Source organism: Myotis daubentonii, chromosome 14, assembly GCF_963259705.1.
Source record: "Myotis daubentonii chromosome 14, mMyoDau2.1, whole genome shotgun sequence".
Taxonomy (NCBI): Eukaryota; Metazoa; Chordata; class Mammalia; order Chiroptera; family Vespertilionidae; genus Myotis; species Myotis daubentonii.
This window is the reverse complement of record NC_081853.1, coordinates 47,703,678-47,727,882: the sequence shown is the minus strand read 5'-3', so window position 1 is coordinate 47,727,882 and position 24,205 is coordinate 47,703,678. Positions and strand designations below refer to the sequence as shown.

At 37.1% G+C, this 24,205-nt stretch overlaps 1 protein-coding gene across 2 annotated transcripts in view; it reads right to left on the bottom strand.

Moving 5' to 3' along the window:
• Nucleotides 1–586: 586 nt before the first annotated feature.
• The window catches only part of PDCD6IP (programmed cell death 6 interacting protein), a 46,577-nt gene continuing 22,958 nt past the window's right edge, over nt 587–24,205 (bottom strand). For both annotated transcript variants that reach the window (XM_059664207.1, XM_059664208.1), the window contains exons 9-18: nt 23,653–23,776; nt 21,088–21,265; nt 18,825–18,936; nt 16,040–16,209; nt 11,918–12,166; nt 11,444–11,578; nt 10,244–10,338; nt 6,215–6,338; nt 4,812–4,999; nt 587–4,042 (exon numbers count right to left, since the gene is read on the bottom strand). In XM_059664207.1, coding sequence (XP_059520190.1) covers nt 3,868–4,042; nt 4,812–4,999; nt 6,215–6,338; nt 10,244–10,338; nt 11,444–11,578; nt 11,918–12,166; nt 16,040–16,209; nt 18,825–18,936; nt 21,088–21,265; nt 23,653–23,776 — 1,550 coding nt within the window. In that variant the 3' untranslated portion in view covers nt 587–3,867. The remainder of the gene's footprint in view (nt 4,043–4,811; nt 5,000–6,214; nt 6,339–10,243; nt 10,339–11,443; nt 11,579–11,917; nt 12,167–16,039; nt 16,210–18,824; nt 18,937–21,087; nt 21,266–23,652; nt 23,777–24,205) is intronic.

The window sequence follows — 24,205 nt, the reverse complement described above, 5'->3', positions numbered from 1 at the left end:
AATCAGTATAAACATATTCTTGGGTGAGGATTTTTTTTTTTAATGATTTAACTATGCCCAACTTTTCTATATTTAAAATATACATAATAAGAATTCGGACTTCATTCTTGGAGTTAGCTTATTCACCCTGAACTGTTGAAAGGGATACAAAATCAACAATTTAGGACAAATTGTGTATCCTGAGCTACATAATAAAACAGTTGTAGCTGACCTTAGCACATGGGAGAACGAGGAAGAAAATATGTTTTAAAAGATAAACGCGTTTCACCACCCCCTCCAGTGCTCAATTAACATAAACTTGTCAAACATTTTCAAAAAATCAACCCAAAAAATGACACTTGAAATTAGTCATCTGAAAAAACGGAGGGAAAACCATAACAAAAAACATGGTCATGGTCCGTCCATGATAAATCATAGGGTGGACAGCTATTAGGAAAACATTTAAACATTGTCTTCGTTTTATAGTCTCATGCACTTAGTCAAAGTGGCTATTTTTTATTCCCAACCCACCATTTGTTAAAGAAATTACAGAAACTATAGAGCTGAAGAATAAAAACTTTAAATAAGAATTCATACTCCAAAGAAATAAGAATCTTTCAACTTTTATTTCCAGGATACATTCATCTGGAACCTCTTTGTTTCTTTACAATTTCCCCCCTAAGAGAAATGAATACAATAAAAATATAATCCAACTACCAGCAATGTTTGTAACCAGAAAAGAATCTAAAATCTCTGGTGTGATAATATAGGATTTTTTAAAAATATAAACTTCATACCAGAAATAAAGCCTGAATATTCTCTTTTTCTTTAAAAATAGAATTTTTCCTTCTTTGCCCTTCCATGTAAATCTTATAATCACCATTTAGTTTTAAAGTCTACAGTTAAACTAGTAATAACAATACTATAGCAGTTTTTTCCTACTTTGTATCCTGTTCCGTAAGTCAACTAAGAATTGCAGTTGTTTAAAAAAAAAAGATGCCACTAGGTTAATAGCAAGATTCTTCAAGATATACCGATAAAAAAAAATTCCCACTAGCAAACTAAAACCTACTTAACAAGTTGCATTGTACAAAGCACTTTTGCAAACTGTAAAGCTCTCATGGAAAACTTTTTACAAAATGTGTTGGACTAGAAAGGCTAGTTCAACACTGGGATAGAAGGTCAGGGACAGAAGGCTGTGAAATCTTGGTCTTTGTTCTGTAACATTTAGATTTGGGGAGGGGAGATTAAACATTGCAAAGCTGGAGGTACGGGTACATGGTTATATCACAAGGACTGAATGGTCTGCAGTGATGTATGAGTATTTTTCTTAACTGAGAATAGAGAGCAAGGGGCAGAGTAACAGCCAGGTACTTTACACGAGACTGAGAGATCAGACCACCCGTCTGCGACTAAGAAAAAGAAATGTTAGTGTTTGGTGGCTCTCTATCCAGAGCTCCATCACTGGAAGTATAATCCATTCTGAAACAGTGTTCCAAAGTCGAACCTAAATGGACTGGGAATGGTTTCCCAAAAGATCATCAAAAAGTCTAATTATAAACACAGGTATTAACATACCTGAACTAGAGAGACACTCTCCTATCGCCAAAACAGCATTATCCAGGACACCTTTTTCAGGGTATTTTGTAGGATACTGGAAGCTAAGCAAAGGATAAAAAAGTTTGAGAAAAATGAGCCCAGTGAAGGCTTCATTCTTGTTTGCTAGAATGCAAAATAGACTTCAGAGAAACGTCTTTCCATGAGCCAACAGGATGACAGCAGACAGGCCTATAAACAGACCTGCCGAGCCTTGGTCATCGGCACCTAGACACAGATGGCCAAAAGAAGCATCCTCGATTACCTAAGGGGTGAGTGAATGGACAGGAGGAATGGTGCTAGGCTGCTGAGCAGCTCCGGGCATGCTGGAAGAGGCTGGCACCAGGGCTGAGCCCGTCTCCTAGAATGTTTTAACCATCTTCCCGTGGCGCTCTGGGAGCAGGCCTACCTTAGCACAGGAAATGGGCTAAAGGCCTGATAACTTCTCTTTTCGCCTTTGGATGCACTTACTCTTTCTTCAGCACCATCTTTCCCCAAGAGAATATTCAGGCCAACTTTGTTTTTGTTTTTTTCTGCATTAACAAGAGTTATAAACTAGCAATTTGGAACACCCCTCTCACGGAGTATCTTATGTTAGTATATGACACCTTGAGTAATAAGAATGTATAACTTAAATGTCATTTACACAAGAGTCAAACAAGCCATGTCACACTTGATGATTCCACATTAATAAAATTTAGCTTTGATATGTAAAAACCTATCTTTTGCCAAGGTTTTAACTACTGGACTTTAAACCAACTGTAATATTCCATGTAAAGGTAATTTATATTGCAGTAATATGCCTTCATGTTTTCTACATACAACAAAGATTTTGAAATATACATATATTTTAAAACCAATTCACTCTTTTTTACAATGACACCTTCAATCCAACATTTAAAACATAAACCCAAACTGCCAATGAAAACCACAGTGTACCAAGTGACAGTACCATTTAAATGAAACAATAAGGCAAGAAAATGTAGGCATTAAAACTTAAAGAATAAGCATAAACTAATCCATTGGAAAACTGCTCATATGCCTGATGTGTTCAGAAATGAATCTCACGCAGAACAGATCCCACTGTGATATCAAACAACTCATTCCTTTCTCATTTTCTCATTCCATGAAGCATGGCTCACTACTTTTACTGAGGTTTATACAGTGATTAGTTATCTTTAACAGCAGAGATTAATATTAAATACACAGCCTATTCCAGAATTGGCATATGCTCCCAACAACTGTTTTGTGTGCTCCCTGAATTATAAAATAGTCCAATCTTTAGGAGCATAAAAATGAAAGGGCTTAAATCTACTCACATACATTGTGCACTAAATGTTACCAAGTTAAGACAGTAAGGTGGAAAAAAGAAGGGTACAGTAAATTTTCTTTAAACAATCCTGTTTATATTAGACAGTATTGTAAATAATGTATTTTAACCAGGTTATAAAAAAAATAATTACCAGAATTTGTACCAATTTCTTGGAGAAATTAATAAAACAATAAATATACATATTTATTTGTATATTTATTTGAAGAATCTTTGGTACCAATTGTGTTCCTTCCACATTATAGGACTTTTCAAAATAAATTTCAAAATTAATATATTAATCAGCACATGAAAGATAAACTATGATACTTTTCATTTTCCCATAAAATGTACTTGAACCTGACTATTAACCTGCACTAATCATGCACTTAAACACAGTATCTGTTTAACTCATGTACATATAAAATGAGACTAATACTACAAAGAAATTAGACAGTAATGAGAATCAATGACAAAACATAACAATAAAAACTGTTCTTAAGTAATTTATTTTTAAATTATAAGATTACAATGCTTTGATTATGCAAAATAGCATAATGGAAATTAAACCAAATCAATAAACCAAAAGAGAAAGAAAACTTGGTTTTCTTGAATATCAGTATTTAAACCATCACTGTAAGTATCTGGTAACCCAATCACAGCTTCTGTAGACATAAGTATATTTATTTCAAAGGTTTCTCTTGTGGGTTTAATTTCTTATTTTCAACTTTTATGAACTGTAATATAATTTATTTCAAATCCTAGTATACCTAGTGTTTATACTGCAACAGCAGCAAATCTCACATGTGCAATCAAATGTGGAACTGGGGCACAGCTTTCAGTTTGTAGCCGCAGACAGAAATTATACACTGCATTCAGAGTAGAGTGCATTATATTAACCAGAGCATGGAGTTTAGTACACTTATTGCAGGTTAGTATTCTTTCCCTTTGAACTGAACCAGCTGAGCTTCTGAGCAGACATATTACTGCTGTGGATAGTAAGGCTGCTGTGGGGGCTGAGGGAAGGGGTATGAAGGCTGCTGGGGTCCTGGGAACGGAGCCTGTCCAGGGTTCTGATGATACACTGGCGGATATGGCATATTGTACTGGCCGTACGCATAAGGGTTATAGCCCATGGGCATGGGCATTTGGCAATACCTGATGGGAAGAAGAAAAGAATTGGATTGATAAATCAAATACGAAAAAAAAGAAACATACTATAATTATTCTAATACCAGTTTTTCCAAGAAAGCCATTTGTCTCCATTTCTCAGTCTATTAGAGAACAGTGGAGAGAAGAAAACAGCTGTTTCAAGGTACCTGTTAGAGAAAAGTGTTCCTAATCCTGTTATTAATGGAAATGAAAGAATATCAAGTTCACTGTAATGCATATAAATTTACTATTTGTAAAAATTCTTAATAGTGGAAAGACAGAATGGACTTAAAGTTTGAAGCACACTTAAAAATAGTCAAATGTCTTGATTTTTAACTAATTATCACAAAGAAAGCAGATCTTTAAGAAAATACATTCCATAATTGCATAAATTTCTGCTCAACAGTTTATCAATATGCAAAGATTTCAAAGTACAGGAATATAAATAAGGCTGTATCAGTCTGGCTCACGCTAAGCTCAGAAAAGGCACTTATCACCTAAATAAATGGGATCAAGGAAACATATTCTGAATTCCATACAGAAGAGATTTGATATAAACCCAGTATGTAAAAACTAAAAACATAAATATGCTTGGAAATGGCTATCCCAACTACTCAAATAAGTGACTATAACATTATTTTTACTTCTGCATGAGCTGACAATGTAGATTATTTATTTATGACACATCCATTCAGAGAAGCGACAACCCTGTTTTTAACAGGTTAACCAGAGCAGATTAGTTGATTCACTGGGATAAACACAGTTTCCGCCTTACCCGGGATATCCTGGATAGGTGGGGTAGGGGGGCCCCTGGGCCTGTGGAAGGGGAGCTGAGCCAGGAGTCTGGGATGCAGCAGGTGCAGGAGTCCCAGTCACTGCGGGAGCTGAGGCAGCAGCAGCAGGTGCTCGATTTGCTGGAAACGTAGGAGGTGGAGGCCGGGCTGGGGGCTGAGGCTTACTAGGCTATAAGGAGAAGTCAGCATTAACTATAAAATGTTTCATGTTTCTTTCAAATTGCTATCAATTAAAATAAATGAGGGGGCATGAGAGAAACGCTACAGATTCCAACCATATATACTTCTAATTCCCATTCTTAAATGTTGGCTTATTACTCTAGAAATGTATCATAGTTGAGGAATAATTCTCCAATTTGTTGTTTGTTTGTTTAATCCTCACCTGAGGATATTTTTCCATTGTTTTTGTTTTTTTTTTAGAGAGAGGGAAAGACAGATATATCGATGTAAGAGAAACACACCGACTGATTGCCTCCTGCACAAGCCCCAACCAGGGCCCGGGCCAGGGAGGAGCCTGCAACCCAGGTACGTGCCCTTGACCAGAATCAAACCTGGGACCCTTCTGTCTGCAGGCTGATGCTCTATCCACTGAGCTAAACAGGCTAGGGCTAATTCTCGAATTTGTGGATCCTCGGTAGCCACTGCTCTTTTCCTGATGCCCAATAATCATTTACTGCTCACTGCTTCTCCCAATGATTAGACAACTGAGGTGGGAGGAAGGAGCAGGTTAGGTACAGTTTATTATTGTAATCTCATCCTGATCTCAACATATTATGAAATTTTTTAAAGACCAGAACACTTAAAAGAATAGTGTAATACACATGTAAGTTCTAATATTCCCCTATATAATCATAGGACCACTTCACCCTAAGAAAATTAACTCTTACTCCCTAATATCATCAAGTATCCACTCCACATTTAAGTTTTCCTACTTATCACCAAAAGAAGCTCTTACATGTATTTTTATGGACCCAATCAAGATTCACGTATTGCACTTGGCTATTATGAATCTTTCCACTCTTTCAACCTAGAACAAGCCCTCTGCCTATTTTTTCTTTCTATGACATCCCCTTTTAGAAAAGATCAAGCCAAGTATCTCACAAAATGTCCCCGTTCTGGATTTGTCCAATTGTTTTCTACTGGCACAACTGAACTTCTTGTTTCATCGCCCCATTTGCTATAAACTGAAAGTTGGTTCTAAAGACATGATTAGATTCAAGTTAAAGATTTTTTGGCAAGAATTCTTCACACTGCAAAACATCATGTTGGTCACCTGATCAAAATGGTGACCACAGATTTATCCAACATGAAGTCTGTTCCATCCTTTACAGCAAGCAAGCTGTCACTAATGTAAACGTCCATGTACAAATGTTGGCTTACTGACCGTAATGGTTCTTGGCGCTGGAGTTGGAGGAGTGGGGGCAGGTCCTCCAGCTGGAGAGGACTGATAGGCAGGTGTAGGAATTGAAGGAGCACTAGGTTCTCTGGCAATGCTTTGCTGCAAGTCCCTTATTAAAGACAAGTGTTAGAAATTAACACAATAAAAGAAAACCCAACACACATAAAATATCAGGTGCTTTTCTTTTCTTCATACATGAAACACAGAAAATAGATTCAAAACAATGATGCTATTTTAAAACATGCTACGTTTATGTTCTTGACTAGAACTACCTTAAATCTTCTTTCTCCCTCCTATTTAATAAAATGAAATTAGTTCTTATGCTACTTCTGAAGCCTAGGAAAAAAGGAAAACTTTCAGAGGTCATAGTTACAGCTAGAGTAAGAAAGATGTCAAACTGGGTAAGTGGTCCTAAACGACTGCCCTCTCTTTTCTTTTAATATATTTTTATTAATATCAGAGAGGAAGGGAGAGGGAGAGATAGAAACATTAATAATGAGAGAGAATCATTGATCGGCTGCCTCCTGCACACCCCCAACTGGGGATCAAGCCTGAGACTCGGGCATGTGTCCTTGATAGGAATCGAACCCAGGACCCTTCCGTCCACAGGCTGATGCTCTATCCACTGAGCCAAACCAGCTAGAGCTTCTGCCCAGTCTAATAAGAGGTCATCCTCTAGATGAGAAACTCCTAACAGAACAACCAGAAAATTACAGCAGCTCATAGTCACCTCATAGTCATCTCACTAATATTTTAATCACTATTTACAGAAACCGTAACAACAGGTGAGAAAGCTAATCTATTCAAACCATTTTATAAATTTCTTAATAAATACTTTCTAAAGATATTCAAAAAAAGCATGGCACTGAGCTATTTCATGTTAAAAGAGACCTCAAAATATATTACTAAGGTAAATTCATAAAAGAGATAGTTGAAAAGACCATTAAAATACAGTATTAAAAAACAGAAAAACATTTGTAAATCCCCTCTATCAAGATAAATTGAAATCCATCCCAAAATCTCACTTAAATAAAACAGATGTGCTATAAGTGTAAATTACATGCCAGATTTCTAAGATTTAGTGTGGGGGAGAGAGGAATAAACTATCTCCTTCATAATTTTTGCATTGATTATATTTTGAAATGATGCTACTTTAGACATACTGGGTTAAACAAAATGTATTACTGAATTTTATTTTGCCTGTTTCTTTTAGCTTTTTTAATGTGGCTACTAGGGATTTTAAATTTTAAGTTGTACATGTGACTGCACAGTATCAACATACAGACGTACCTTTATTTAATTTACCAGCTCTAGACATCTGATTTGTTTCTATTCTTTTACTGCTAACTGTAATAAATATTGGACAGTGTGTTTTAGAACCTTCATGCCCACACCATTTACAATAGCCCAAAACTAAAAACTACTCAAATACTCAAAAATAGTACTGATAAATAAGACTACAGTATATTCATACAATGAAATACATACAGGAACATCATACAGATGAATCTCACTAACATAATGTTGAGTGAAAGCCAGTCACAAAAGAGTACATATGATTCCATTTATATACAGTGCAAACACAGGAGAAACTAGTCTACACTCTCAGTCAAGGCAGTGATTGCTATGGGAGAGGGGATAATGACTAGGTGGATGCATTAGTTATGCTTCTGGGGTGCTTAAAAGTGCTCAGTACAGGGGTATGCTCAGTTTATGAATATTCAACAAGATATACATCTATATATACTTTTCTTGTTTTTATTTGACATTCAATAAGAATGTTTAAAGAATTTAGGCCCTGAGCATAACAGTGATTTTAACAAAGGTCCCACTATAAGCCCTGCACCCTGCTTGGATCTGAGCAAGATCCATTTTAATCTATTTTACAAACTGAGATTCTCTGTAAGACGGAGTTTGAGCAAAAGGTTCTACAGCTCAAAAAATAAAAAGTGGAGGGGGTGGATGAACACAATCCAACAAGTTAAGATCAGAATACTTGGTTTTGACTATAAAAACATGAAATCCATTATTTAGATTAGTGTAATTATCTGAAAAGATTATATATTCTTTCACATGACTCAAAACTTTAAAAAGTGAAAGACCCCTGCCTGCCAGTTCCCACTCCACCATTCACTCCCCAGACAGATACCCACTATTCTTTCTTAGGAGCTCATCCTGAGTTTCCTTATGCATAAATAAAACAATTCAAATGCATATATCCTCTCCCTTTTCACACACAAAAAAAACATACTTTACAAACTGTTCTGTGCCTAACCTTTTCTATACATTAACTATCTTAGCAAACCTTCCATATCAGCAAACAGAAAACACTCTCTTTTTGTAAATAGCTGCCTTGTATTTCAGTGTACAGCTGCAGCTTCATCCATTTCACCAGTCCTGGATGTTTGATTTGTTTCTATTCTTTTACCGCTACAAGCAATGCAGAAACGAATTAGCTCATAAATATGTCATTTCTAGCATATGCTAATGTATCCTCAGAATAAATTCTCAAAAACAGAATAAAGGATCTATGGATTTGTAAACCTGACCTTGGTAGCTAAAGTGCTCCACACAAGGACTGCACCAATGTGCACTCTCACAGCAATGCACGGGACCTATTCCCCCACGTGTGCTAATAAAGCATGTTAAACAACTTCCAGATTTTTGCCAATCTGAAAAGTGTTATTTCTGAGTAATTTCAATGTGTGCATTTTCCTTTGAATGTCGTTTTTATGCTTAAGAACCACTTATATTTGTTTGCATCCTTTGCTCACTTTTCCGTTGGGTTTTTCCTCCTGACTATAGGAGTTCTTTATAAATTAGGTAATAAGCCTTTTGATATAATAATTCACTCTTGGTTTTTCTTTGCCCATCCCTAATTCTATCTTTACTTTGGTTTCATTTTCTTTTGATTTCCTCATTTCTACTATGTGTTCCTGTGTTTTCTTCACTGTCTATATTCTCCTTTTGTGCTCCTTCCCATTTCATCTTAGATCTGTGATGGTTTGTTTTTCTCTTCTCTCTCATGAATTCTGACATGTTTTATCACCTGTTTACTCACCATCTCGAGTTCTAGCATTTGTTTTCGATGTGCCTTAGAAAGATTGCTTCCTAACCCTTTTTTTTCCCCATAGTAAAATGTTAGCTCAAAATTTTCACCTGTCCTGTTACATTATTATTTTGGTGAATGTTCTTCATCTATAGCAGTGGTTCTCAACCTTCCTAATGCTGCAACCCTTTAATACAGTTCCTCATGCTGTGGTGACCCCCAACCATAAAATTATTTTCGTTGCTACTTCATAACTGTAATTTTGCTACTGTTATGAATCATAATGTAAATATCTGATATGCAGGATGTATTTTCATTGTTACAAATTGAACATAATTAAAGCATAGTGATCAATCACAAAAACGATATGTAATTATATATGTGTTTTCCGATGGTCTTAGGCGACCCCTGTAAAAGGGTCATTGGACCCCCAAAGGGGTGGCGACCCACAGGATGAGAACCACTGATCTATAGGTTTTGTTACATTTTGTCCATTTTTTCTCCTTGATAAATATAGTCTCTTCATATCAATGCTGTCAACCCTCTACTGACTACTAAGCATGGAATGAGTCCTGTTACTGGCCCCGCTTTCTCAGCAGTCTCCTTCAGAAAGGGATTCGCCATCTTCCCCAGGTTCTGTACCTCTAGTTTATGTAAGGAACCTATTTGCCACCACAAAGTAAACTACTTAGGTTTATCAGCATTTCCTGAGATCTGCCACCCTGCGCTGCTTTATTATCATTTCAGTGACATCACTGTACTTCCTACATCTAGAGTTTCTGCTCTTTTCTATCTTCTTGTTTCCAGACCATGCATATTTTTGCTTATTTGTTTTATAAAATACCCAGGAGCAAAGGAAAGAAATTGCTATCTCATACTGTCAAGTTTACCCCAAAAGTCTCCACAAGGTTGGTTTTTTAAACAAAAATATTTTAAGTACAATTTAATACAGAAAACAAACTTACTTTAAGAGTTCATCTCTTTCTGTTTTCCGTGCAAACACTATATCACTGCACTTGTTTTGGAACCGGACTAGGATTTCGGTCAGCTCATTGTAAAACTATAAGCAAAGAACAAATACAAGTAAAAAACCAGAACAATTTTTAATCTGAGGAACACAACCTAAAGCTCAATTGTCAATAATAGTTAAAAGTTAAAAACTAAAAGTTTTCTACATTAGACACAGTCATTATTACTTAAGTCTAACTTAATATTAAATATGAGCTAAGACTCCTAAAGAAAATAAAAATAAAACCGCTTTTAGAGAACAATATCACTAAAAATTAAATGGTAACAAGTTAAAAGTTTTGGACCATGTTTTGTACATTTTCCCAATTCCTCACACACTAGCCCTATTTCATTGGAAGGATTAGATCTGAAATTCACTTCAAAAATGCAGCATCATTTCAGAAGCCCTTAGAAGAATTTCCACTTGTCTATTTCAACAAAGCATTTTATTAAACAAAATTAAAATATTTTACTATCCTCTCTATTTTGAAAGGCTCTGCAGTATTTCTACCCACTCTTTAGAGGGTTTTACATGATTATCTACTGTATTTACATCGAGACAACTTTACCCAATGATCATAATGGAATTAAAGTACCAAAGGAGTGATGTGCCAGGAAACTTAAAAATCACTTGTTCTCTCATAAGGAAAGTAATTGTTAAAAATACAAGCATTTCCCTAAACTCTTTAAAGAATAGGCATATTTAGTAAGCACTCAGAGACTCAGACAGATCACAAGTCTATCATCATCCAATAGAAAGCACAGAATATAAAAGCCATACCCACCCACCCACCTTCCCCACCACAGAACAGCTGTTTCCTCATAAGTCATTCAAACTGGTCAACTTTCCACCCCCACATCCCTCTCCTAAAAAGGTGTCATTGGCTTTTGATATGTCTGGGCTAATTCCTGTTACATCAAATCTTAAACCACGTTCTGCCTTGTGAAATACACAATTCATCAAAGTTCCCATGAAACGGTGCCACCTTCGTTAAGATCTTATAACAAACATCTCAGAGGCAAAGTCATTAAAGCTAACAAATTCAAGGCAAAAATAAAATTTTTTTTTTATCCAACTGGAAAAAAAAACAATTAACTTCCCAAATTACATATTCACATCTATACTGGATAGCTACTGTTTCTTTAGTACACCATACCTTTGTGCCTTCTTTCAAATTAGCTACAAGTTCAACAAAGTTGTCATATGCAGCAGCTAAATTCTTCAAAACTTCTTCTCTTAAGTTAGCTTCATTGTTAGATTGTTTCATTTTCGAAAATTCCTGGTGTGAAACCTTGTTAATAGAAAAATTTATGTTTTTACATTTATTTATCAAGCACAGCTCCTAACACTTTTATTGATACTTTTCCAACTATGAAAATCATATATTACATGCAGGAATTACTAGAAAGTTAACAAATATTTATTTTGGAGTTGCACTGTGCTTTAAATCTTTCCTTACGTAAAAACATCACAAATTCAGTGTGTGATAAAACAATCAATAATGATTACAGATTTCTATTAATATGTACACCTGCAAAAAAAAGATAATCCTAAATGAACATAGAATTAGAGCAGGCTTATCCTTTAATTTTTTTAAAACGTAAATTGTATTAACGTATATGGAGTACACCTGAATATTCTTAAGAAGTCCTTCCTGTTTCTTCAGAGATTCTTGGACTTTAGTCGTAAGACCTCCATAGACTCGGTCCAGCTCGGTAACAGAAAGAGCTTCTTCATTTATCACACCATCTTGAGCCAAAGCAGTCAAAAATCTGCTTGTCATGTCAAAATTCATTGATTTCAGGTCATTCTCTAGACCCTCTCTTTCCTTCTTTACTTCATCAAGATTTGTCAATAAGGATTTTAATACATTTACAACCTTAAAAGAAAAAAAAAGAAAGAAACCTTAGTTTAATTGCAAAAGAAACCAGAAGCCTGGGTTATGGGCTCAATCCACCAGTGTGGGCGTGCAGGAGGTAGCCGAACAATGAGTCTCTCTCGTCATTAACATTTCTCTCTCTTTACCTCTTCTTTCCTCTCCAAAATCAATAAAAATATATGAGAAAAAGAAAGAGAAAGAAAATGAGGGTGTAGGCCAGTGATGGTAAACCTATGACACGCGTGTCAGAGGTGACATGCAAACTCATTTTTTTGGTTGATTTTTCTTTGTTAAATTGCATTTAAATATATAAAATAAATATCAAAAATATAAGTCTTTGTTTTATTATGGTTGCAAATATCAAAAAATTTCTATATGTGACATGGCACCAGAGTTAAGTTAGGGTTTTTCAAAATGCTGACACGCCGAACTCAAAAGGTTCGCCATCACTGGTATAGGCAGTAGAAAGAAATATGACTCCTGAGGTCCAAGAAGCATCAAATCATAGACACACTAAAGGAAGAAGAGAATGTGTCATACCTGGACACATTCTGTCAAGTCTGTTTAAGAGATCTAGTGGAATCAGATGTTCGACAATGTGGATAAAAATCTTACTTCCAAATGACTCCCATGACATATTGTTAAATGGAGAAAAAAGGTGCAGAAGTGTGTGTGTGTGTGTGTGTATGATGCTGCATTTTGAGAGAGGAGAAATCTGAATATAAAGATATACATGCACATAATATATTATGTACATATGTATGCATGTGTATTTTCTGCAAAAAGAAAAGCACTAAGGACAAATCAGAAACTAGTGAATATAATAACTTAAAGAAAGTGGATGGGAACAAGGTAGAAAAAAAAAGGAATGAGATTTCTCTTTTGAATCATAAACACTTTCACATTTAAAATTAAAATTAAATCAAAATTTGAATACAGAAACAAATGAATGAACTGTCCATCTAAGTAAAAAATTAATTCCATAGAAAAATATTTCAACTCTTACTCCCTTAGTGGATATAATAAACTTAATTACTGTGTAACCAAGGTCAGTTTACTGCCTGGAAAACTCAATTTTCTTACCTGCAAAACGAGAATAATAATAGTACTATCTCAGGACTGTTGTGAAGACTGAACTAATCTACATAAAGTGCACAAGATAATTCCTAACAAAGGTTAAGTGTTCAATCGTGTAAGAAATTACTATTAACTGGTAGTTAGGTTTTATGGTTTAACTCTATACTTTGGGCACATTATTGACTAAAGAAGCTTAGGCATGCACATTCAGACAGGGATAGAGGAAAAGATTAAGAATTAAAGCATCCTTTATTTTGTTGAAATATAGCTATTTATGTAATTATGTGAGTTTGTTTTGGGAGGGTGTAATAGAATACACATTTTAAAGGTTGCAACTATTATCTGTTGGTGCATTTAAACCGATAATGGAACCTGAACCATGACTCTGAAGTGTTTACCCTATAAAGTCTGTATAGCTAATAGAAAAATAAGAGATGTCATTTTACTCTCTCTGTAAGTTATGTCCAACAAAAACTAGAAAAAGGAATATGCAGAACTGATTTTAAAAATAGCCTCAGGGTGAGAGTCAGGAACACTCTAATAGTATTATTTTGAAACAGACTCCATGTCCTTATATAGTATAGAAACTAAAGTCTCTCATCGAATAGTGGACCAAAACTGTGGAGAAAATACCCCCAAGTAAGCTAGAAGTATTGTGAGAGGACAGGCATGATTCACATGGATACAACTTCCTCTTCAGAGGGCAATCATCCCTTTGTCCAGCATATCCACATTGTATATGCTACCTGCCTGCTGTCATTTAGTAGCAGGCTGCTGTGGTATTAGTGCCTTTGTTCAAATAACTTATTTTACTTAATAGTGACCTCAAAGCCAAGAGGCATGATGCTGGCAATTTGGATATACCAAAAGCCAAAAAGTGCTCCTTTTAAGTGAAAAGTACATTAAGATATTTTAAGAGAGATCACATTCACATAACTTTTATTACAATATATTATTATAATTGTTTTCCTTTATTATTGTTGTTAATGTATTACTGTACCTAATTTATAAATTAAACTTTATCACTGGTACAGATGTAGAGGGGAAAACATAGCATATGTATTTTCAGGCCTCATTATCCCCCTTGGATAAGGACTATTGTAATTTGTAGTCTTTGTTCCATTAGGTCCCCTGAACCCCTTTAGAGATCCAGGTTCTGTACACATTCAACTATGCAGTCTTCTCCTTACTTTGGGGGCTGGTTTCCACTGAACCTCTAGTAGCTCCTCTGACCACAACTACTCACTCAATCCTTGGATCCAATATGGGTTCACTTTTTCTGCCTTTTTCTCTGTTCTCATAATGTGCCAACTTCTTAAGAAGTCTCTAAAGAGAGGAGCTCCAGCACTAACCAGTTTTCCTGAGCGGTTAGAGCGTTGGCCCGTGGACTGAAGGGTCGCAGGTTCAATTCTGGTCAAGGGCACGAACCTCAGTGGCAGGCTCGATCCCCTGCCCCAGTTGGGATGTGTGCAGGAGGCAACCAATCAATGTGTCTCTCTCACATCACTTTTTCTTTCTCCCTGTCTCTCCCCCTTCCTTCCACTCTCTCTCAAAATCAATGGGGGGAAATCCTCAGATGAGGATTAACAACAACAGAGAGAGAGAGAGAAGCTCCAAAATGCTGGAATTTAAGTACTGTGTCATCTAAATCCCCACAGCATATTTCTGTGACTACGACACTTAAGTTTTTAACCTGGATTGCATCCCGTATTATTGCATCCTTGTGTATGTCTAATCTTTGACTGTAAATGGAGGGTAAAGGCTTTGATTCATTTGTTAATTTTTCAAAGCACCTAGCACAGTGCCTTACATAGATTAGATATCTAATAAGTCTTGGTTGAGTAAAAACATGAAATGCTTCTGTGGAAAGACAAATAAGGAACAACACTGATAACTTTTAAAATCTATGGCCTCAGAAATTCATCTTTTTCAAGTTTTCAGCAGTATTTGTTGCACTTTGGCTTATTTTCCTGTGTACTTCAGGGCCTCTATCTTATCCTACATTACCTCATAAGACATCATACTTGCACTTTCTCCTCTTTTGGGACTTTCTGAGTCCAATGCCCCATTATTAATTTTCTCCTTCCTGTCACCAACAGAAAGGCCATAATGATGTTACCCATTTATTAACATGTCAGTTTTCCTTTCAGAGGTAGGCCCAGTGGAATATGGTGGAAGGGTGGAAGGCAGTACAGAATAATGTATGCAGCAAGGAGTCTGTGGTCAGAGAGTTATCTAGCCAAACCCAGTCCTTCCACTTCGGGAAATATTCTCCCTTTTATAAAACCTTAATTAAATACGAACATATGGAGTATCTAGAATAGAGTAGCCAGCTCACAGGAAGCATCAATAAATGAAAATTATTACAGGATTGTAATGTTATTACTATAATTACCTATTACTCAGTGTACATATCATGCTACTTTAAATGTAACAGCCACAATTAACATCTGCATTTTTAGAAAGATGCCAATAAGAAAGAAATCAGTAACTTATTATTTATAATAGCTTGAACATCATTTTCATAAACAGATGACCAGCCACATCAAAATGCTTCTTCTTGCCCTAACTGGTTTGGCTCAGGAGATAGAGCATCGGCCTGAGGACTGAAGGGTCCCAGGTTCGATTCTAGTCAAGGGCATGTACCTTGGTTGTGGGCACATCCCCAGTAGGGGGCGTGCAGGAGGCAGCTGATGGATGTTTCTCTCATCGGTGTTTCTAACTCTCTATCTCTCTCCCTTCCTCTCTGTAAAAAATCAATAAAAATATACTTTTTAAAAAAATGCTTCTTCTTACCTCACTGCCCTGCATGGTCTTTGCTGGGTTAGCAGAAGGGATGGCAGCATTCAGCTCAGGCTCTGGCTTACACAAAAGTGCAATGGAGTCACGGTGTGACAGATACCGTTCTTTCACTTTCCCATCCGCTTGCAAAGCTTTATCCAAAACTGCTCTGAAGTTGGCCCCCTCTGTGGGAAAAAGAATGTTATCATAATGATTTCAATAGTAATGTTTATGGGTTGGTTGTACTTATAGTTCTGTTCTCCTTCTACAGGCCCCAATTCTTTGTACTTAAATTTCAGCATTTTGGAGCTTCTCTCTTAGGATTATTCCTTTTTTGCCCTTTTACAGGCGCCGATTCACTCAATAATAAAAACTCAGTTCCTGTCAAGTGTTAGCATTTTTGTTTTTGAAAAACCAACTATAAATCAAAAGCACAGTTATACCTTAAAACACATTTGTGATCACTGTCCATCAATAAAAAGCTATTTGACTAATCTTTTCCCACAACTCATGAATATAGAAAGAAATCATTCATCCCCAAAATTGTTACAACTTATTTAAAAAATATTCTCTTTCAAAGGATCACTGCTTCAACTTGACTTACATAATAGCAGATATATTTTTAGAGAAATCTCAATAGCAGTAATTCATTTTATAGAGATAAATAAAACAATTCTCTAGCTACCATGCAGACATCCTTTATCTTAACAAAAAGTTTTCAAAAAAACTAAAGTTTTCAAAATAATAACTTGGCTTCAAATTAACTGTTAAAAATCACCTTTTACCATCCAGGATTCAAGTAAAGTGAAATTATAAAATAATACATATAATATGACCTCATTTATGTTAATAAAATATGCACATGACTGGAATAGAAAAGGTTATAGGAACATTTTAATTTTCATTTTATACCCTTAACAAGAATCTGAACTTCTCATAATGAATACTAAAGGCCCGGTGCACAAAAATTTGTGCACTCGGGGGGGGGGGGGGGGTCCCTCAGCCTGGCCTGTGCCCTCTCGCAGTCTGCGACCCCTTGGGAAATAACGCCCTGCTGGCTTAGGCCTGCTCCCGGGTGGCAGAGGGCAGGCCCAATCCCTAGGTGCAGCCCCTGGTAGGGCTCAGAGCAGGGCCGATTGGGGAGTTGGGGCGCCTTCCCCTGTCATGCACAGAGCAGGGCAGATTGGGAGGTTACGATGCCACCCTCAGTCACGCTCAGGGTAGGGCCGATTGGGGGGTTGGGGCACCGCCCCCTGTCACACTCAAGGCAGGGTGGATGGGGAGGTTGCGGCGCCAGCCCATCACGCACAGAGCAGGGCCCATCAGGGGGGTTGGGGCTCCGTACCCTGTCATGCACAGAGCAGGGCCAATCGGGGTTTGTGCGCTGCCCCGTCACGCACAGAGCAGGGCCCATCGGGGGGTTGGGGCTCCGTACCCTGTCAGGCACAGAGCAGGGTCAATCAAGGGGTTGAGGAGCTTCCCCCTGTCACTCACAGAGTAGGGCCCATAGGGGAGCTGGGGCACCACCCCCTGTCACACTCAGGTCAGGGTGGATCAGGGGGTTGGGGCGCCGCCCTCTATCACCCACAGAGCAGGGTCGATCAGGGGGTTGGGGCGCCGCCACTCTCACACTCAGGGCAGGGCCGATGGGGAGGTTATGGCTCTACCCTGTCACACACAGAGCAGGGCCCGTTGGGGGGGAGGGGGAGGTTGGGGTGCCGCACCCTGTCACACACAGAGCCGCAGGGCGATCAGGTGGTTGGGGAGCTCACCCCTATCAGGCACAGAGCAAGGCTGATCAGGGGGTTGGGGCGCCTTCCCCTGTCACGAACAGAGCAGGGTGGATAGGGAGGTTGTGGCCCCGCCCCCTGTCACACACAAGGCCGCAGGGCGATCAGGGGGTTTGGGCGCTGCCCCGTCACGCTGATCCCGGTGCCGGGAGGCCTCTCGGCTCCACTGATCCCAGTGCTGGGAGACATATTACCCTTTTACTATATAGGATAGAGGTCTGGTGCATGGGTGGGGCTGGCTGGTTTGCCCTGAAGGGTGTCCTGGATCAGGGTGAGGGTCCCCACTGAGGTGCTTGGCCAGCCTGGGTGAGGGGATGATGGCTGTTTGCAGCTGGTCACACACCCTTCAGGGTGGGGGTCCCCACTGGGGTGCCTGGCCAGTCTGGGTGAGGGGCTGAGGGCTGTTTTCAGGCTGGGACTGAAGCTCCCAACTGCTCCTTTTTTTCTTTTTTATTCTGGGCCACATTTAGCTCTGAGGCTCCAGCTCGTAGGCCTCCGCTCCTGAAAGCAGGTATCTGGTTTGTTTCGGTTCTATAATCGAAACTCTGTATCAACTCCAGCTCTGAGATCCCAGCCGGCTGAAAGCTGGTTTCTGGGGTTTTGTTTAGCTTCTATATGTTACAATGTTTCTTAAACTGCCAGCTCAGAGGCCTGCAGTGGCAGGCGGGGAACGTTGGAGTCCTCCGTCACTGAAGCAAGCAAGCCTCATGTTAGTTTCAAGCTGCCTGGCTGCCGGCCGCCATCTTGGCTGGCAGTTAATTTGCATATCGCCCTGATTAGCCAATGGGAAGGGTAGCGGTTGTACGCCAATTACCATGTTTCTCTTTTATTAGATAGGATGAATTATCTTTTTTATATTTTTTATCACTGAACTGAAGAAAAATACTTGGACTATAATAGCAACAGTTGCAGTAAAAACAGGCTTACAATTGAACCTAATTTAATCAAGCAAAAATGTGGATCCAAATTGAGACATTATTAATTTGAAGGTCATTTATGCACATTTTTACCTGCTCTTAAAGGCTTATAGAGTTCGTTGGATGCTGTCCTTTGCCAGCGTTCCTTGAATTTTGCTCTTAAATCATTGTCAGTTGCTTCTTCTTCATCCAACAATCTTAATGACTTTTAAAAAGAAAGCAAAGCAACAATGGATGTCATTTCTGGTGTAAAAAGTTAAATATTTTTAAATGATCATACTCCAAGTACATGAAAATTAGTGAAATGGGACTACTCTTACATTACTGGTTAGAATATAAATTGGCACAACAATCTTTGTTGCGGAAATTCATGTTACAATGTATTTAATTAAAAAATCTTGTAAAAGGGCTAGGTGAGCCATTACTTTACTCAGTAAAATTAAAAAGGAAGAATAAGTAAGAGTTTATGTACATCCATATACCAAAGCTACTTTAAACAAAGACTGTTTTTAAGATAAAAATAAATAGAAAGTTTTTGGACCTTAGAAGCCATAAAGTTAACAGTTAAGCCATAACCGTTGTTATGGCATAAACAAAACAAAGAGAAAATTGATTACCTATAGGAAATAAGATTTAGACTTCTATACCACACACTGAATAGTAACATGTTAAAAATGCCTTTTTAATGCATAACTGAGAAGACAAGATAGAAACACAAGAAAATACTAATTTACCAGTGGAAACAAGTGTTAGAGCCAATGGTATCTGCTAATCCCTGACAGCTTAGAGCAGAGGTCTGCAAACTCTTCTGCCAAACACTACAGTATTTTAGGCTTTGGGGGGCCACAGTCTCTGTCCCATATTCTTCTTTTTCTTTTTTTTTGCAACCTTCTTAAAATGGTAAAAATCATCCCTCATCAGTGAACCATACAAAACATACCACAAGCCAGAATTAGCCACTATCCTTAGTTTGCCAATTACGTAGTTGACTACTGGCTTAGAGTGTGAATTTAACAGAACACGAGTAGACACAAGAAACATCAGTGAAGACCCGGCATGGCTCAGTGGTTGAGCATCAACTTATGAACCAGGAGGTCAGGGTCCAATTCCCAATCAGAGCATATGCCCAAGGTGTGAGCTTGATCCCCAGTCTGGGGCATGCAGGAGGCAGCTGGTCAATCTCTCTCATCAATGATACTTCTCTCTCTCTCCCTCTTCCTTTCCTTGTTCAATATCAGTTATATCATATCACTTATATTATTATCACCGTAGTAATATAATAGTAATAGTAGAAATAGCTATAATTTATTAAGCACATATATACTGTGTGTCCCATAGGCTAGGCATTTCACTGTTTTAGTTTAGTTCATCTTTTAAATAAGCCTAGGAAGTCAATATTCTCATCCCCAAGGTTCACACCATCATAAGTACTTAAGTACTTTGGCCCTGCCCCAAAGAACTTAGAAATGATGAAAATACAATATCCCCTGAAAGTTAACTGAAAAATCAGAACATCCGGGATGAAAGCATTGATAACAAAAGTCATGTAAGAGAGATGTGACTACTAAACTAGCAAAAACCAATATAACCAGCTTGAATATAATTATAGCTGAAGAAAGAAATTTATCAATTAGAGTAAAGAGTTAAAGGCACAATAAAGGGAGAATAACATTAGCAAACTGTTGTCTTTAGCCAAAAAACTTTAGTGTTCCATTCCTATTGATAAAAGCCTTCTCTACTGGAAAATGGATACAGTGGACTTATAAAACATTTGATGGCCAAACTTCCTTTGTTTGACTCCATGTTCACTAAGAAACCCCATCTGTATATGTAAAGGCTAATATGCAAAGTGTCCCTGCGGGAGTTCAACCAGGAGACCAGTTCTATTGCTCGCTATGACGTGCGCTGACTACCAGGGGATGGCGCAGAACAAAGGAAGGCCCTAGCCGGCAGCCAGAAGGCCCCGGTCAGCCCTGTTCACTAGCCAGGCCTAGGAACCCTACCCATGCATGAATTTCGTACACCGGGCCTCTAGTCTTTATTATTAAAAAATCATTAATTATGAAGACTTTGAACAATTTGTGTGACAGTAACTTCTCATACTATACTAATATTACACAATGGTCATATGTTTCATTAATGTCCATTTACATACCCTTACAGACATAAATCAACCTATTCTCACTCAATTGAAATTCTTTTTGAGGCTGAAGGTCAAGCTCTGGCCCACATTAAATTCACCATGATGATGAGCACCTCCCTGTGAAACCAAACAGGAGAAAGCCTCCAGTACTAATCCTTGCTGGACACCAAGGAATCAAACTACTTTATTTGAAAGGCAAATCTCAAAACATACCTCATCTAGGATTTCTCTATTTCTTTGTAGTAGTTCAGGTAGCTCTTTGATCAACTGATCTACAGTCTGGATGCCTCCCTGTTCAATCACAGACGTAGATTTTGTCAATATAGACTGAGGTACAGTATCTCCAGATACATCTTCAATTGCTGCTGGAAGATTAAGAGATGCTAACACCCTGAAAAAATGAAATACTTTGTTACATAGAGGTCTACACCACCTTAAAACATTAATTTCCTATATCCAAGTCAACAGCAATTCAGTTACCATACCAAAAGTAGATAAATAAGCCTTATCAACAGAAAAATAAAGGAAAAGAAAAAAAATAGGTGATTGAGAAAATTAAAACAAAATCATTAAAGAAATTATTTAAATTCACAGAAATTAAAAGCCAAAAAGAAAGAAATATACATTAAAATATACTAAATACCCTTGGCTGACAGTTCTAACTTAGCTTCTTTAAGTCTAAGTAATTATAAGTCAAAAAGTCTATCTTAAAAACTGTAATCTTTTTATTATACTCCTGATTGTTATACTGTCACTGACAAATCAGAATACATAAGTTATAATTTCATATCACCTATGTAAAGAGAACACAGTTGATCTAAGTATTAATTATAGAATCTTCATCTGTTCTGTTTGTAGCACAATAACAATTACTCTGTTATTTCACTTATATAATAAAGGGAATGTTAAACTTATGTTTAAAAGAAAAATAAGGTCAAAATCTATACATTCATCAAAATTAAAAACATAAAAAAGCAAACCAAACTAGGAGAAAATATTCTCAATTACATACATCTGACAAAGGACTTGCTTCTAAAATATGTAGAGTTCATCAAAGATTAGTAAGAAGAAAAACTCAGTCTTAAAAGTTAGCAAAAGATGTTAACAGACACTTCACAAAAGATATATGAATGGCTAATAAACACATAAAAAGTTGCTCAACATCTTTATTAATCAGGAGAATGCAAATTAAATCACAAGATACTGGTACACAAACTAACATTAGAAATATTCTATTAAAAAAAAAAAAGACTGACAATACCAAGTGCTGATGAGGATACAGAGCAACTAACTACATTTCCCAAACAGTGCAGGTGGGAATATAAACTGGAACAACCACTTTGGAAAACAATCGATCCATTTCATATGAAGTTAAACATACACTAACCATACAACTAATCTATTGTAAACCTAGTTATTTACCCAAGAGAAATAAAAGATGTCAACACAAAGATCTGTAAATGAATGATCACCACATCAACAATCTGAAATGTCCATCCACAGGTGAAAGAATAAACAGACTGACATTTGACCATAAAATGAAATACTGTTCAGAAATAAAAAGGATCAAAGTGATACCCACAACATATATGAATCTCAAAAACATTATGCTAAGTGCAAGACACCCAACACACATTTTGAGTATATACTATAGGTCAATGATGGCGAACCTTTTAAGCTCAGTGTGTCAGCATTTTGAAAAACCCTAACTTAACTCTGGTGCCGTGTCACATATAGAAATTTTTTGATATTTGCAACCATAGTAAAACAAAGATTTATATTTGATATTTATTTTATATATTTCAATGCCATTTAACAAAGAAAAATCAACCAAAAAAATGAGTTCACGTGTCACCTATGACACGCGTGTCATAGGTTCGCCATCACTGCTATAGGTGCTTATCTATACCGTAGGTATTACATACGTAACAATATTGTACTATACTATGTACTATAATATACATACTCCAAATGTTATAATGATTACATTTACATCAAATTGTATAAAAAGAAAAATCAGAGTGACAGGAAGCACCATAGAGACAGTGGCTGGGGGTCAGGGGAAGAGAAACCGAAGGGAAAGAAAGAGGCATGAGGGTGCATTTTAGGGTGACGGAAATGTTCTCTGTCTTGATCGTGGTGGTTACAAGAGTACAGTGGGGCCTTGACTTACGAGTGTCCCGACTAACGAATTTTTTGAGATACCAGCTGTCTCTCAGCCGATTTTTTGCATTGAGTTGACAGAGTAATTTGAGTTAACGAGCTCCTTAACGAGCTCCTTAACGAGCTCGGTCTCAGAACGAATTAAACTCATAAGTCAAGGCCCCACTGTATTCACATTTATCCATAGAAATGACCTATACATTCAAAATGGATGTACTTTACTGAAGGAAAATTGTACTTAAGATTTTTCTAAAACCAATGAATCTACCAGAAACAAAACAGATTCAGAAAACTGAATATACCATGTATCTTAACTTAAAAAGTTCATTTCTACTTCTCATTTCCCTCAAATAAATACAAGTTAGCGGTCAAACATTTTCACTTTGTTTCAGTAATTAAATTTCTTCCAACTGTATTTGGTAGGGCTTAATAAATGTAGTGTCCCCAAGAAATGTGTGTTTATGTGTGTTATGTGCTTATTTGCTATTTCACTTATCTTTGACATTCAGTTCCAAGGTCAGAAAGTAAAATGTTCATAAATATTTACTTAAAGAACAATCAAACAGAAAACATTAGAACTTTAGATATAAATTTATGAAAGTAAGCTCTACCTACCCATTTGCCAAATTGGTGGCTTCTCTCATTTGAGCAATTGATCTGTTAACTAAGTCGGCTTTCCTCTGGTTATAGGCAGCCAAAGCCTGCTGCACTGACACAGGAACCATTTTCTCAAACAGATCTACAATTAAAAATGGAAATATCAACAAAATTTTGAGACAAAACTCAAATTATATAGTGACTGTTCATATTTCCTTTCCAATATTGATATAAAAAGTCTACAAATACTTAAAGGTAAAACTAAATCACTACTGAAAGTACGAGGGACAATGGCAATGAAAGCTTTTTCTCTGAACTTAAATCTCCTACCTTTTAGATGTCTGTCATTGAATTTAAGAAATCTTTGGTAAAGAAGAGCTAATCATAGAAAACACTTCATTTGTTTTGGGCTACTGTGCAATCGTTCAATTTTCACTCTACCACTTTCTAACTATGCAACCTTGGACAAGTAAATTACTTAATCACTGTGTATCAGTTTCCTCATCAGTCATGTGGGGATGATAATAGTAACTAGCTCACGGGGTTGTGAAAAATAAATGAGCTAATATTT